The 15,308-nt window shown below is 43.1% G+C and overlaps 1 protein-coding gene across 1 annotated transcript in view; it reads left to right on the top strand.

Annotated features, from left to right (window-relative positions):
- The first annotated feature begins 9,776 nt into the window (after nucleotides 1–9,776).
- The window catches only part of NELL2 (neural EGFL like 2), a 155,167-nt gene continuing 149,635 nt past the window's right edge, over nucleotides 9,777–15,308 (top strand). Inside the window, exons 1-2 of the mRNA XM_062612647.1 lie at nucleotides 9,777–10,263; nucleotides 10,439–10,567. Coding sequence (XP_062468631.1) covers nucleotides 10,209–10,263; nucleotides 10,439–10,567 — 184 coding nt within the window. The 5' untranslated portion in view covers nucleotides 9,777–10,208. The remainder of the gene's footprint in view (nucleotides 10,264–10,438; nucleotides 10,568–15,308) is intronic.

The raw sequence follows: 15,308 nt of genomic DNA, 5'->3' as shown, positions 1-15,308 counted from the left end.
AGCAGTGGTCCTCTGGTACAGTCCCTGTGCATCACACTCTTAGCACTTTTTCATCCCAATCATCTGCCATTCATCCTCATCCTTTTCTCTCTCTTTAACCCATAACAAAGACCTTATCTCCTACCCCAGGGTTACCAAGTTTCCTTAAAAGCTTCATGTGAATGATATTATCAAATGTCTCTGTAAATGCATCTCCTGTGATTCTCTTTTAGTCAATATTTTGCTAAGTCTTTATAACATTTGAACAGGTTAGGAAAGCACAATTTATCCTCACTGATAAGGATATCAATTCATCTCTGCTGATCTGTGCTACTTGCAATATATATACACCCTGATTTTTTTCTCTCCTACATTTTACCTGTAGGTGTTTTATAATTATTTTAAATGACTTTCTCTACTATTTTCCCCATTAATAAATTAAGACTCTCTAGATTTCAGTTCTGAGGGGCAGTCTTAAGACCGATTTTAAAGATTGCTCCAGTGTTGGCCATTTTCCAGGTATCCACCAGAGTGTCTGTTTTAATGACAAATTACATATCTTTAATGATAAATTATGGTAGGCTGAAATTGTGCTTCATTCTTAGGGTTTCCTCAGAATCTCTGATGAGTTCCATTTTGTACCATTAATTATTGGAACATATATTTCTGGAGTTGTTATACCACTGATATTTTTAATATCTTTTATCTAGAAGGGCTTTCACATCATTACATGCAACTTCAGAGTAAAGCCTCAACCCCCGCCCTTCTTTTCTGACACCAAATAAATCACGTATCTTCATTGTAATTTTTCTCACCCTGTGCTTTCTTCCTCTACACTTAGAAGTCTTGCAAGCCTACCTATAATAGTCAGCTTTCTGTATGTGATTTACTTGCATCACTTATTTGTTGTCATGCATTTGACTATTTTTGCATATTTTCTGAGCTTCCTCTTACTGTATGGTTTTTATTTTGCCTGCCAAATATTCCATTTTATTTGCATTGCTTTAACTGGGTATCCATTCCTGAAAGATGCTTTGGGGATCAAAATTAATCCTTGAATTTTACCATTTAATTATCCTACGTCTTCCCTTGTCTCTTTGTTCTGAACTGTGGAGATCTGCTAAAACACAGGTTATAAATAGCTTCCACTCTAAAGTTATAAATCATATTTAAAAAAATAATTATTTCTCTGGAAGAAAAAGACCTGTTTTCATTAAAAAAAATGCTGATATTTTGCTTAATTTTCTTTTTTCTGAATATGATTCCATTCTCCTATACGTCTAATTCTCTCAGCTTCAAAGGAAATACTCATGTAAATTGCACTTGGGACCATACTTTCTGAACCGAACCCTGCTGTTAGTAAGCTAATGAACTCTATTGCATATAGTATTTCTTCATGCTTAATCATTTTGATCCATAGGTACGTGGTGTGTTTACAGCAGTGGATTTGTTTTTCTAAGGTCTCAAATTTGTGCTAACAGTCAGTTTCTCCTACACACCCTGAGTTCCCCTCAGTGAAACCACTGAGGTTGCACACTTTAACTCCTACTGCCTTTATCCTCCTCTAAAAAAGCTGATCATCATTGAATGTCTTTTGATCTTCCCTTCTAATAAACGTTATTTATTCACAGTTGCTTCATTTCTTCCCAGCCTGGTACTGGTTTCTCAACCATCAGTAACTCTCCCCTCCTGTACCTCTGCACCTTTCTGTTACTTACACACCTGCGATTTAGCACGCCTGGCTCCTGAATCCTCCTTCTCATCCAAGAAGAAACCACTGATGTTAATGTAGGTGTTTTATTTCTTGAGGTTACACTGTTGTTAAAATTAAGAATGCAAGGAATTCCCAGCTTCTAAAATTGTTTTTTTCATCAATAGTTATGTATTAAAGCTACTGCAGATCCCCATTAGTTTAACTCCCATAGCCAAGCAACTATGTTAAAATACAGAATCTCTAGCTTTACATGTGCTTGAACAAGTAATGAGTAAAACTGCAAGTGATGCTCATGAGAAATGTCTAGTGCTCAGACTTCTGAAAAACAGACCACTTAGATTGGGACTAATCAAGCATTTTATAGTGAAATAATATTCTGCTAGAAATAACTCAAGAGTTGGGTGCTCAGTAGCAATAGAGATAACCCAGGATGAAGCATATGTTGTAATCATGATGAAGCAGGTACTTGAACCCAGTCCTCCTAGCCCTATGTGCATTTCTGCTATTAAGGGAACAAGGAGCAGGTTCTAAAATATGTGTTAAAACTAGTCAATAGGTGATAATTTTTAAGAAAATATGGGCCCAAATCTCTCTCTTTCTTTTGTTTGTTCAAAAAATTGATTAATGGAATTAGTATTGATATCATGTTCAATAATGATTTTGCCATATTAATTAATGGAGAAGTTAAATTCTGTGGCTTAAAAAGCAATGCTAAAATGACACAAAACTTAAAATACCTAATGTACATTTACACTTTGGAATAGCTGATCAAATTCATTACTAGACTGTTGGTTCTGGCTCTTTGGAATTGGGGTTTCTTTTATTACACCTGTAGGTCTACCCTAACAAAGTGTAGGCTAAGTCTCAGCATGCATTTCCTCTTCCTGATGATGCAAGCTGGGTCTCCCTTCAGCTGCAGGAAAGTGTGGTGAGACTGGCACTGGGCATGTTTGGTCTCCGCGGTGAAGCAGGGTTCAGAAATCCCCAGGCGTTGCCATGCCAGGGTGCAGTGCTGTTCAAAGTTGCTTCCTCAGGTCCAAAAGCCACCTATGGTGTCCCAGCACTACAACATCTCAGCTAACAAGTCTTCACAGAGCAAGAGAGGCTGATACAGCTTAGGTATCTGCACCATCGCAACCCAAGCTGTTCACTTTCTTCTACGTTTTCCTCCCTAGGCAGTAGAAACATGAATTCCTTTAAGAATTGGAGCTTGATGCTATTTAAAGGCCTTCTTCATCATCAGATAGACTGGTAGAGTCATTGAAACTATTCTAGTTTGCCCAGTAAATATGCCTTTGGGTATGAAAACTGTACAGATAAAGTTTGAAAAGCCTACTATTTGTCAGGCATCGTAAAGGATCCTGTGACACTTTCTCTCCCAACGTTGCAGAAGTAATTAGACTATACTAGGAACTGTTAAATTTGTACTTTGAGGTCATAAGCACATTTTAAACTATTTTTTTCCTCTGTCTACAATGCAAGACCAGATATCTGTCTTTGCTCAACTGAAAACTAAATGGGTGCATGTCAGTGATGCACCAGGCAGATTGTATATCTTTTAAATTATCTGAGCTGGATTTGGGAAGTATGTTGATATGGCAGCTTGTGCACATGAGAAGAAAAGCAGAGCCCAGTACCACGAGTATTTGCTGTTCCTTCCGGGTGACCAGGGCCTGGGGACTGGGTCTGGATCTGGTCTCTGGTCCAAAGCTGCCTGGAACTTCTCCTTTGACTCCAGCCACCACAGTAAGCTGTAAATGTCATCCCCTAATGTCTGTGACTACCCTGTAAGCACAGCATGTTCTCTAAAATGGCATCTTCTTTTAATGAAAATAAAGCCTGGAGAATTCATCAAGCCTCTTGTGATCATTAACAAGTTCTCCTGTCAGCAATGGATTTGTTCTGATTTGATTCTCAGCTTCTAGATTTTGTTTTCCCTTTGTTTTCTACAGTAGTGTCTTCTATTGTCAGAAATCCTCTCTCTGCTTTGGCACTCACAGATGGAATTACCATACTACATTAGGTGGTGGAAGAAGGAAAATATTGCACCCAGCTTCTTTCAGGGACTCATACTCCAGCCAGTATCTGGCTCCAGTGAGGGCTGTGTAGATTATTTTTCTTTATTACAAGAGTAAAACATACCAGACTAAAGTCCCATCATGCCAGATTTGTTATCATAAATATTTGTGATGAATATGCTGATCTACTTTTTAATAATGGATAATACTTCAGATAGCAAAATGATCAAAACTCAGAGCACACTCAGGTCAAGGTAATTTAACTCTAATATTGCCTAATTGTTATTGCAGTCTGGGCTGACAGAACTGAGATAATTAAATCCTTATCATGAACTATCCTCTTCTTACTTCATATGGTTCCACGCACCAAATACACCACCAGCACTCCTAGCTGGCATTTTCTGTGAAAAGACATTTTTAGGCATCATAATGTGTGAAGGCTGCCAGCAGGGCAGTCTGTCACTCCTACCTTACATCAAAGGGATATGCACCCTCTTGGATGAAGAAAATAAAGCTGGTATGAAAAACAAGGCTCTAGCAAGAAAGGTTAATGTGGGCACCTTGCAATTCCGAACAGTCTTAAGTTCAAATTCAGGAAAACGAGAGCACAGCCTGCAGTTCCAGCCTTGCTTCCTTGCCCTTGAACCAAACAAGTATCTTTGGGAAAACTTCTGAAAAGTACTTTCATCTCTACCTCTCATTAATGTAACTGCCTCTGTTTCCTTCTGTGCTCAAGAATGTGGCCGTAACAACCACCTGGTAATTTCTACCACTCCTGATGCTGATTCTCCACTCTGACTGCACCAGTCCACTTGCCAAAGCTGCAACCTCAGGCTCAAGATGTGATGTACCCTCAAGCAAAGATGGTATAAAAACCCAGGAAGACATGAAACTTTAAGAGACATAAAGTGTGTTCCTTAAATAGCAATAGCCTTTGTTTCACAGCACTGTTTTCTGATGGGAAGTAATTTTCACAATTACAAGTGGGGCAATATCAAATCTTTATGAAACATTCATAACTGTAACTAAAATGGGTGATGTCTCCTCAGCTGATGGGTGCTTGAGAGGAATGCTTTTGATGCCAAGGCTTTTTAAAGGGGGCTGGTACTGTCGTGGTTGGGGGTGTAGCTCAGTCAGTTTGACAGTCTCTGCTGGGTCTTTGCCAAGTGCTGCATTTAAATCCCAAGTTCTCTGAGGCTTTCCTGGTCAGAAAGGCAGAGTGCATTTCTGAGATGGGAAACCTGCAGTGTGCAGGATGCTAATGCAGGTACCAGCCCTCACCTAGAGGAGGCTGCAAGACGGGCAGATTGCAAAGAGAAGATGTGCCAGGGAGTGGGTCTTCATTCACGTTTCTGTGTGAGAAAGGGAGAAGAGAGGCAGCACCTCTCTTTGGTGGAGAAAGCTGTTAAAGGGCAGAAAGCATTTGGGGAATCAGGAAGAGGAGACTATGCAAGGCGGGGAGAGCTGCGAGGAGGCTAATGAAGCTGCAGAAGTAAATCATCTGCTTTATAGAAACAAGTAGATGTGCATATGTGTTGGAGGGAAAGGGTGCCACAGGTGAAGTTCCTACCTCTGTTCATGAATTTAGCAAGAAAAATCTATATAATAAACACCTGAGATTTATTCAGGAACAGCAGTGTCTGAGCTTTGTTCCTCACTGTTGAAGCCATCATTTAGAAAACAAGTGAAAATGAGTTTGGTGGTCTCACCTTACTCCCATACGGCATTTTACACATCATACAACAACTATACAGTTTTTATACACTGTTTTTGTAGATGAAAAATCTGGATCATAATCATATAATAGTGCAGACAGAAGTCCATGTTGAAGGGTATTAACAGAAACCGCTGCAGCATAATGTGCCTGCATTTTTGCTGACTGTAACTAATAAAAGCCCTCATCCCTAGCAGTATCAAACTTACTCAAAATGCTGCTTCTCTATGACAACAGACTATTCTCCTTGTTCCACTTCAACAAGTATTAATTATGGAACATCATGTTTTACAAATATTTTTCTGTATAAATGCTGCATTAAAGCACAATAATGTTAACAACTATGTGTATTTTGCAATATGAGGAAGACTCTTTCCTATACTCTCTAAAAAAAAAAGTTGCATCAGTGTTTTATAAGTAGGTCAGTGACAATCCTTACGTATTTCTTAAATTCACATGGACTCTCCAGGTTCTGGCATAGGAATACATGGGTAAAACTACTGTGAATAAAATATTCATGTTTTTCTTTAAAAATAAATAGACCCAGATAAGCTGCAATAAGAGAGGTAATGCTTTCCCAGTGCAAGATTGTCATCTGCATGCTTTAAGAGCTTTATTCAGTTCAGTTTATTAGCACATAATTAATAGGAACATAATTAATATGAGAGTCCCTTTGCAATAAAATCATTCATGAATTTGGGGCTTGTAACATATCCCTTAACTCTTCATTTGACATAAAAAATTGTTGTGAAATATTAGCCATTATTCAGAAGACCTGTTTTTAGGATCTAGTAGGGGTTTTGGTGAGCGGGATGTCATTATCATGATATCTATTTAATCCAAAAATCTCACTGAAATTGAAACACTGATGATCAGGAGACTTTTTATAAGTCACTTGTATTACAGAGCATCAAAGCTGTGTTCCCAGTGTGCTCCTGCTAATGTGACTGAAGGACTTCAGGCTCACTTACCTGTCAAGCAGGGACATCCCTGCCCTGACCATTTGCCCTTCCAGGAGATTTGGTGGCCAAGTCCAATGTCAGCTCCTCAGAAAGCCTCTTCACTTACACTTGGACAAACTGTAAGTGTGGTACTTTTGACATGTCCATTGTTGTGGAATTGCGGGATGTCATTTCATCTTAGAGGTTTCATAAAGAGAAGGTTGTTTCACTGTAGATGTTGTAATACCTACAACCAGGGGATAGTCTATTAAAAGCCACAGAAGTCCTGCACCCAGATAGCCTTGTATTCTGCAGATGTTTCCTTGAGTAATCCCACCTCTTGTGTTTGTAGGGAGCAGAACTATCTCAGCTCTCCCCACCCCCTCCCCACAACCCCTCCCCCTGAAAAAAAAAGAAACCAACAGAAAAATAAGCTAACATTGAGATATCTTCTGAGCAATGTAAAGGCTAATATCCGAAATGGGTTTCTTTAGACAGAGACTTTGCTTTATATAGAAAGCACTGCAATATTGTGCTTCATCAATGCAGTTATTACAGATACATATATGCTATACCATTTTCTTAGGTCTGTCACCCTTTGCCATGTGTGAAGTAGGTTATTGTGAGCATCAGCATGAAGTATATGTAGATCTCTTGGCTAAAAGACATAATTTCCATCAAAAGGAAGAGCATTCCAGCCAGATGAAGGCATAAAACCCACTTTCTTTTAGGTATCCTGCCCCTCTACTCTGCTCTTGTGAGACCTCACTTGGAGTATTGTGTGCAGTTCTGGTGTCCTCAACATAAAAAGGACATGGAACTGTTGGAACAAGTCCAGAGGAGGGCCACGAGGATGATGAGGGGACTGGAGCACCTCCCGTATGAAGACAGGCTGAGGAAGTTGGGGCTGTTCAGCCTGGAGAAGAGAAGGCTGCGTGGAGACCTCAGAGCAGCCTTCCAGTATCTGAAGGGGGCCTATAGGGATGCTGGGGAAGGACTCTTCATTAGGCACTGTGGTGACAGGACAAGGGGTAACGGGTTAAAACTGAAACAGGGGAAGTTTAGATTGGATATAAGGAGGAAATTCTTTCCTGTTAGGGTGGTGAGGCACTGGAATGGGTTGCCCAGGGAGGTCGTGAATGCTCCATCCCTGGCTTTGTTCAAGGTCAGGTTGGACGAGGCCTTGGGTGATATGGTTTAGTGTGAGGTGTCCCTGCCCATGGCAGGGGCGTTGGAACTTGATCTTAAGGTCCTTTCCAACCCTGACTATTCTATGATTCTATGATTCTATTTCCATAATATCCAGATTTAAGAAGGGACATGCCCAGAAAGACTGTGAAACTGTTTTTAGAGTGATCAAGAAGTGATTCCATGGGTAGAAATATGTATTAGGTTTAAACAACTATTTGAAAGATCTAATCATCCATATCATATTCCATGTATTGGTAGAAATTTATATTTTGCTGTTCACTTACTTGTTGGTTAGCTGAATCGAATCACTATTGACATCTCCCATAGCAGAAACACAGCCCTATGTAACGTGTATAATGTCTGTCCTAGGCTCCATATCGATAAGAGGGAAGAGATAAAGCAGGCTGGATGGCATTTTGAGTGGTTTTTCATGTATGTGACATGAAGATGAGTGGCCACTCCCTGGAGATCTATTGAGAGGGAAATAGATTATCAAAGGGGTGGTCTCCACCTGATTTACACGCTTCCTCCACTCCAGCAGCACCAGTTAATGGAAAATGTCAGGGGTTCCGGGCAGATGCAAAGAATTCAAGGCAAATGTTTGCCTCTTGGTTTGTGCTCTTGTGTGCCTGACTCAACTGGTGGCGGGGCTCATTATGCACCATTATTGCTCTGTATTTTGAAACCATTTCTTCTCAAATTAATTGCTTCTGGTTCAGTTATCTGTAACCAATGTGATTGAAAGAGCATGAAAGCAATCACCAAAGCGTGGCTGCTGTCCATTAACTACCAAAAGGAAACACATCATTCCTTAGACCACTCTGGCAGCCAGCAGATTTTGTGAGCTCAGAAGCATGGTTCCATGTCACTAACAGGCTGGAGACAAAGCTGTGGTATAGAAGAGGTGCTAGCCTGATGAGGATGGGTAGGATGCCACTATCTCCTCTGCCCCTGCAAGATGTAAGTTTAGGGCCACTCTGCGACCAGTCATACAGGTGGTAGCAGTAGCTGGATTCCTTTTCTGGTTTTTAGACCAGTTGCAATGGGAAGTGGCTGGAGAAGCACCTCTCATGGGGCTGTACTGGCTCCACCACCCTCAGGAGCAGCCTGTACCTCTTCTGAGGCTGACATGGGTGGTGCAGCACACTGGCACTGCTGTGGATTTGGGCTGAAGGATGGGTTGCATTTTCATTTTCCCACTTTTCGAAAACATTGTTTAGGATCTCAGTTTGTTAATCTGGCCTGGAAAAGAGATTTACCATTGATTCCCATGTTCATCTCTGAAAGAAAAGACAGGGGAAAAAAACCCACCTTTTCCTTCCAGCCTTCGGATTTATGATTGGGAAAGATTTGTAAAGGTTAATTGTAAAGATTTTATTATTTGTAAAGATCATAGAGGATGAATTTGGGGGATGTCAATAAACAACACTGGGATCACCAGCTGACATCAGGGTCTTACTGACATGCATGTGAAACTAGAAAAAAAATAATCCTTCATATGACATACATGACAAACTGGCAACGAGACATTTCTGCCATGCACATTGGGAGTCTATGAAAAGGAATCGAATAAGGCTATTCTTAGCCCCCGTTATAGGCACGCAAAGTAAGGCACAGAAATGTCACTTGCTGGGGGTGAGGAGGGTTTGTTAAGGAACCGAGGACAGGACTGCTGTGTAAAATCGTCCTTCACGACAGGGCAAATGGGAACCTCCGTCCGACAGCCCTGCACTAGCTCCGCACGCTCTCATCTCAGTCAACTACTAGAAACGTCCCGGTTCCTTCCCTCCCGAATCACTTGTATTCGTGCTCAAAGATCGAGCTGAGGTTTCGCCAGAGCCTGGACGGCTTTGCCTCAGGACGGGAGTTCAAGTGGTCACTTCAAGCACGGGAGAGCAAGCAACAAAGCGCCGAGGCCGCATCGCCGGGAGCGCCCGAGGGCTCATTGCAAGCGCCGCCGGCCACTACAGCCGCCGCCTCCCGAGGGGCTACCCGTCGGCCCCGCTCTCCCCGGGCCTCGGCCCCGCTCCCCTCCCAGCTGCGCCCCCGGCTCAGCGGTCCCAGCCCGCCTGGATCCCGGACAGCGGGTGCCCCGACCGCTGCGCCCCGCGCTGCTCGCCGGGCGGGGCGGTGCCACCTCCCGGCCCGGCGGAGGCGGTGGGCGGCTCCCGCGGCCGCGGCATAAACCGGCGGCCCCGCCCGCTGCCGCCGCTGTCCCCGCTGGACGGCGGGGAGGAGAGCGGCGATCCCGCGGGAGCCGGGCGGAGGCTGCGGCGGCGGCTCCCCTCCGGCCGAGGGGCTGCGCCTGGTGGCGGCGGGGCGGGGAGCTGCGGGGCACGGGCGCGCCGCCTCCACCTCCCAGTAGCCGCGGCCTCGCTTACTCGCGCGGCGGCGGCGGCGGCATTAGGGTCCAGCGGGCTCTCCCCATTGTTTGCCCGCGGGCAGAGGGCTGCGCTGCCCGCCCGCCCCTCGCCTTTGTGTGCTCCGGCAGGCACGGGTTGGCGCTGCGCCCGCCAGGATGCGCGCTGCGGGGCGGCGGGGGGTCCGCTCCTCCCGGTGAGAGGCGGGGAGGGACCCAGCCTCTGCCCCGGAGGTTTTTCACCCGCAGAAGCCGGAGGACGGGGACTATGGACTGAGCGCATCGGTGTACCATGGAGTCCGGCATCCGCTTGAGCACGCTCTGCTTTCTTCTCTGCCTGGGGCCAGGTAGGCGGATGCCGGACCCGCCGGGAGAACACCGGGAAGCGGGGCCGGGGGAGCTCCGCGGCGGGGATGCTCGGATACCCGGGCGGCCTCAGGTGCGGGGAGTGGCGGCGGGAGGAGTGGGGTGCTCGAAAAGTTGCCGTGTCGGCGGGTTGGGTGACGGCACTTTTTGGGTCAGTTGCAGGCTTTGGCGTGGATCCCTCGCTGCAAATAGACGTGTTGTCCGAGCTACAGCTGGGAGGCTCCGTGGAGGGCGTGCGCCAGGTACCGGGGCTGCACAACGGAAGCAAAGCCTTCCTCTTCTCAGGTACGGCCCGCCCGGCACAGCGCAACTTCAGCGCCCGAAGGCTCGCCGGCACCCCCAGCGAGGGAGCTGCCCGCTCCTCAGGCACCCGTCGTCTTTCCCTTTCCCCTCCTGTCCTCTTCCCTTCCATTCCTCTTCTCTCTTCCCCCCCCGGTCTTTTTCTCTCTCAGCCCCTTCCCCCCCCCCCCCTTTTTTTTTTTCTTTGACTGGTAGACGCTTAATTAAAGTACAGCAGGAACGGGGATGGCAGATGGCTTATTTTGTGAGTCGTGGGGTGCAGTGATGAATAATAGCACCACCCACTCTTGACTGCTTTACTTGGGAAACGCTAAACATACCCCAGTTCCAGCTAAGGAGCTGCTCACTGAAAGTTTCATGTGAATCGAGCAAAACGCTGAAATGAAGTGCCCCGGAGGAGAGAGGCAGATGGCTAAAAATCCGAATACCCTTTTTTTTTTTATCACGGGAAAGTGACCCTTGTGAGCCTCTATGTCATACTCCTCGTGACAAACAAAGAATTGAGTTTTAGGCTCTCTCAGTGCTTGGGATTGTTTTTTTTTCTCATTTTGGAAATAGAAATAAAATAGTATTCTTGTTCCATCTTTCAAAGAGACATTCAGAAGGTTTATTAAAAAAGAATTAAACTTCCTTATATTGTAACTCATAAGGGACTGTAAAATAACTCTTGCTGGCTAGCTGAATTTATTGGCATATATTACATTGCATGCACTTGCTGCTTGTAAGTGTATTTTTGAATTAAACTTTAACAACATACTTATTAGTTAAGTGAAGCTGGAGGCAAGAGCATCTTCAGGATAACACACCCCCCCCCCATCTTAATTTAAAAAAAGCCTCAAAATAGCCTTTAGAAGCAAGTGTCTTTTCTGAAAGATGATGAAATGCCCCTTAGAAACATAACAAAACAAGGATAGAGAGTACGGCTGAATATCGAATGAAACAAGAGCAAATCTCTGCATCAGCCTGTAGTTTTAAAATAGAGAGACTTGATTGCTGGCTTCTGTGTCATGGCAGGAGTTTCAGCTTGGAGCTGAAAGCGTTTCCAGCGCAACAGGCAAGAGGCAGTGTTTCCCATACAGAAGAGTTGTAACTCAAGCGAGATAAGATCTGGAAAGGGAATTTCTTTCTCATGTTTGCATTAATGAGCTAATTTATCAGAAGCTAATAGTTGCCAAAGGCTCTTTTTTTTTTCACTTTGAGGTGACCTCTGTAGCGGTGCTCTTCCCCGGTACAGCCAGCATGTGTCACTCTGAGCATTAATGTGGGAGTGCATAGGCATATGCGTTCGGAACATTGACACATGCCGGTTTTAAATGTCCGTGGGGGGCTTCGGGCTGCAGAGCAGAGCCCTCTGACTGCTTAGAAAGACAACATGTGTGTGGGGCTCTGGGGTTTGTGTCCTAAAATAGCTGTGACTTTTAAGGTATGGCTCTGAGTTTAGGCCTTACCGTGCTATAATGGGTTGGGGTGAGGAGGAAGTAAAACACCCTTTGACTTCAGTGGTAACAGGATAAGAGATTTGTAAGAATAAGACTTTTTATTGTATATTTTCTCAGTGTTAGCTCCAAAAAAAAAAAAAATAATAAAAGAATTATTGGGTTACTAAGGAATTTTCTGCAAGTTGTTCCCTCTTTCTGTGTAATTATGAGTGTGCATAGTTCCCGAATGGCTTAGCAGTTTAGTCGTAACAAAGGAGATGGGAGTTTTGCATTTTCACACCAACCTTTTTTTATCTAGTTGAGAACAACTGGGGGAATAACAAGAACAAAAACACTTGGGTTGAAATGGTGGTTGAAGTCACTCAGTATCCCTTGGGAAGTCTTCAGCACCCTGCAGGACTGGAGATATTTTTCCTGCTATTGCATATGATGGCTGCTGATTTTCTTATAGTACATGGTGTCCTTACTGAGCAGACAGATTTTCATTTTCAAACTTACATTTAGCAATAGAGACATTTCCTTCCTTGATCAGACCACTGGGTCCACTTAAGTCACTTTTGCTCTGCTGTTAGAGCTCACGCTGTAGGAAGATTGCTGCAATATATTCCTCTTAATGTATGTACTTGCAGTGTGTGAATTTCAAGGGTATGGATGTGCTGACTTTAAATTTAGGCTTTGCCTATGTGTTTTTTCCCTATTTCCAGCTAAAGCTTTAGTCCAAGGCACAAATGATTTTGTGAAAAGGACACAAATGGCTTCAAATGATCTGTGAACGTACTCTGGAAGCTTTAACTTGTGATCCTTTGCCTTTTGGTTTCTTGACATACTGAATTTTTTTTGTTGTACCATATGCATATTTCCGACATTTTAGTATGTTGTTTTTTTTGATAGGCAGCATTCTCAACTGGTGAAAAGCCTTACTTTACATATGCTAAAACATACAAGAAGCCTAAATACTGTTCTTTATTTTGGAAAGAAATTACGAAAGTGGCAGGTTGAACTGCCAATTAAAGGTATATGATGGGAAAATTGCACGTAGAGCTGAAGCAGAGTAGTCTCTTTCTTTCTGTTTCTAGGTGAAAAGTCAGTTTTGACTGCTTAATTAGATGTAGCATCATTTTTCAATACAAGGGGTTTAGCACCTAACTGGCTGTTCTGACAAATTCTTCTTTGCATAATTGATTTTCAAAGAAATTTATATTTCAAAGGTATATTACACAGTAAGCAATTACTCTCTAAAGGTAGTTTTAGTCTGTTACAGTCCAATCAAGAACATTTATATTGCTTCTAATACAGTTCCTGATTTAGAAATAATTATGGCCATTTGAAATTTACAGTCACTTGGACTTGCTTTTTGTGTACCTGTGTGCTCTGTCACTGTACAAATCTTAAAGAAAGTATCTCTTTCTTCCCAAAGATTTGAGAAACAGAACTCTTCCCACTGCCTTTAACAGGATTAGGTACTGTGGTCTTGAATTCTAAGGCTGTTTAGGTGCCTGATGTTCCTTGGTTGTAGTGGATGGCAGCACTGGGATGCCACCGTAATCTGGCTCTAGTTAGCTGCAGGGGCTTCTCTTTCTGGAAATGTGATTTGCGAAGTAATTGTAGCTTGTGGGAAGAAAGACTTACGAATAGAAAACAGGAAGAAGTCTTCCAAAATGTTAGTGTTACTGTATGTGAACATCTGCCAGCACTTCCTAGCCAACAGCAGATATTATGATGTCAAAATATGTTGAGAGGAAAATTATTCCTCTGCTGGTCAGAGCAGCAGAACAGAAGTCAGAATATCTGTACCGCCTACTTCCCTCTGTTGGTGACTGTTTACACAAGTCAGTGAAATTTTCAATACCTTTGTTTTCCCTTTGCAAAAAGGGGTTGATACTAAAGGTAAAGCCCAAATCAGGTGGGTGGATTGAAGTGTAATTAATGTGTTTAAAGAAGGCTCTTGGAAGAGTACCAATTGCCATTCTTTCATTGTAAATATACTGCATTAACACAATTTAAGGAGATTGGTGGAGATGAAAGTCAGTGTAGCCATTGTCCTATGCAAATATGAAAATCATGTTGCTGCAAGAGCACTTGTTGCATATGAAACTGCAGGGAAAATTGAACAGAGGCCAGAGAGTGCTGAAGGTTTTGGATGGGTCATATTGATCTGACCTGAGTCTATGCTCAGGGGACTTAATGTTAAGCAAATTGAAGGTCCCCATGAAGCCAGGCATTTCAGCTTGCAGTGGGAAATGGGTTTTCTGAGGTGTGAGAATGTAAAAAAGGGCTACAAGAATAAGTTGGTTGCCTCTGTCACTCCTCTACACTGTTATTCTGTCACCTTCCCTCCTCCCTTTAGATTCTGTATTGTATATATTTTACAGAAACAGTATTTTGGTAGTCTTTCTGGATCTTGCTTGCGGTTGAGAACAAATACTATGTGTCAGACTATCTTTGCCCAAAGAGTGTAGGTGTAGTAATGGAGACACTTTCCAACCATCTCCAGCAGGAGTGGAGCATGGTGAAAGGTACACTGCTAATCAAGTAATGAGAGGCACCAGAAATGAAAAAAGTATATGCCCATCAAAAGGTGTATATACTCCTCAAAGAAGAGGCTGAAGGGTGGACAGAAGGCTGCGGTCAGATGGTTACAAGCGCAGGAACATGTATTTAAGGGAAAGATGAAAAGTACATGGTAGCCATGAAAATGTGGGAGCTTGTGTATGTGAATGCAGAACTTGGAACTCATTCAGAGGATAAGCTTTTTCCTCTGCCAGTTAGGATATGTAACTCAATATGGTTATAAATAATATTTGATATTTCTGATGAGGAGGGAGAGTTCTAGAGGCAAGATATGGTATATTCTGATAAGGAACAAGATGTGTTATGCTACACCAAAGAAACAACTTAGTCTGTCAGTGGGATGCATGATAGGACTCAGCACTCCTGTTTGAATTGGCATAAACTGCTGGCAGAAAGAAAACCCCTAAAATAGTCCTCTTGGTGTAAATTATTTGTTACCTGTTGCTGCATGACTGGATTATTAGTCCATTATTTTAAAATGCTAGTGAGACAATATTACTATATATCTAGTATCCCTTAGGAAGGATGACAGGTTTTGGCCCATGACATTATCTCTGGATATTACTAAATAAAGGAGCTAAAAATAAAGCTTTAAAACTAGACACACATTAACTTTCTCCCATAGAAATAGGGTTTACCTTGCCTATGTGCTTCACACATGCTTTTTTTTCCCTTGCCACCTGTCACTGAAACTATGGACAGATGCTTTCTCCAGG

This window comes from Pezoporus occidentalis, unplaced genomic scaffold, assembly GCF_034315485.1.
Source record: "Pezoporus occidentalis ecotype Australia unplaced genomic scaffold, CSIRO_AGI_Poc_V1 ctg100, whole genome shotgun sequence".
Taxonomy (NCBI): domain Eukaryota; kingdom Metazoa; phylum Chordata; class Aves; order Psittaciformes; family Psittacidae; genus Pezoporus; species Pezoporus occidentalis.
The sequence above is the reverse complement of the archived record's forward strand: the minus strand, read 5'-3'. Positions and strand labels throughout refer to the sequence as shown.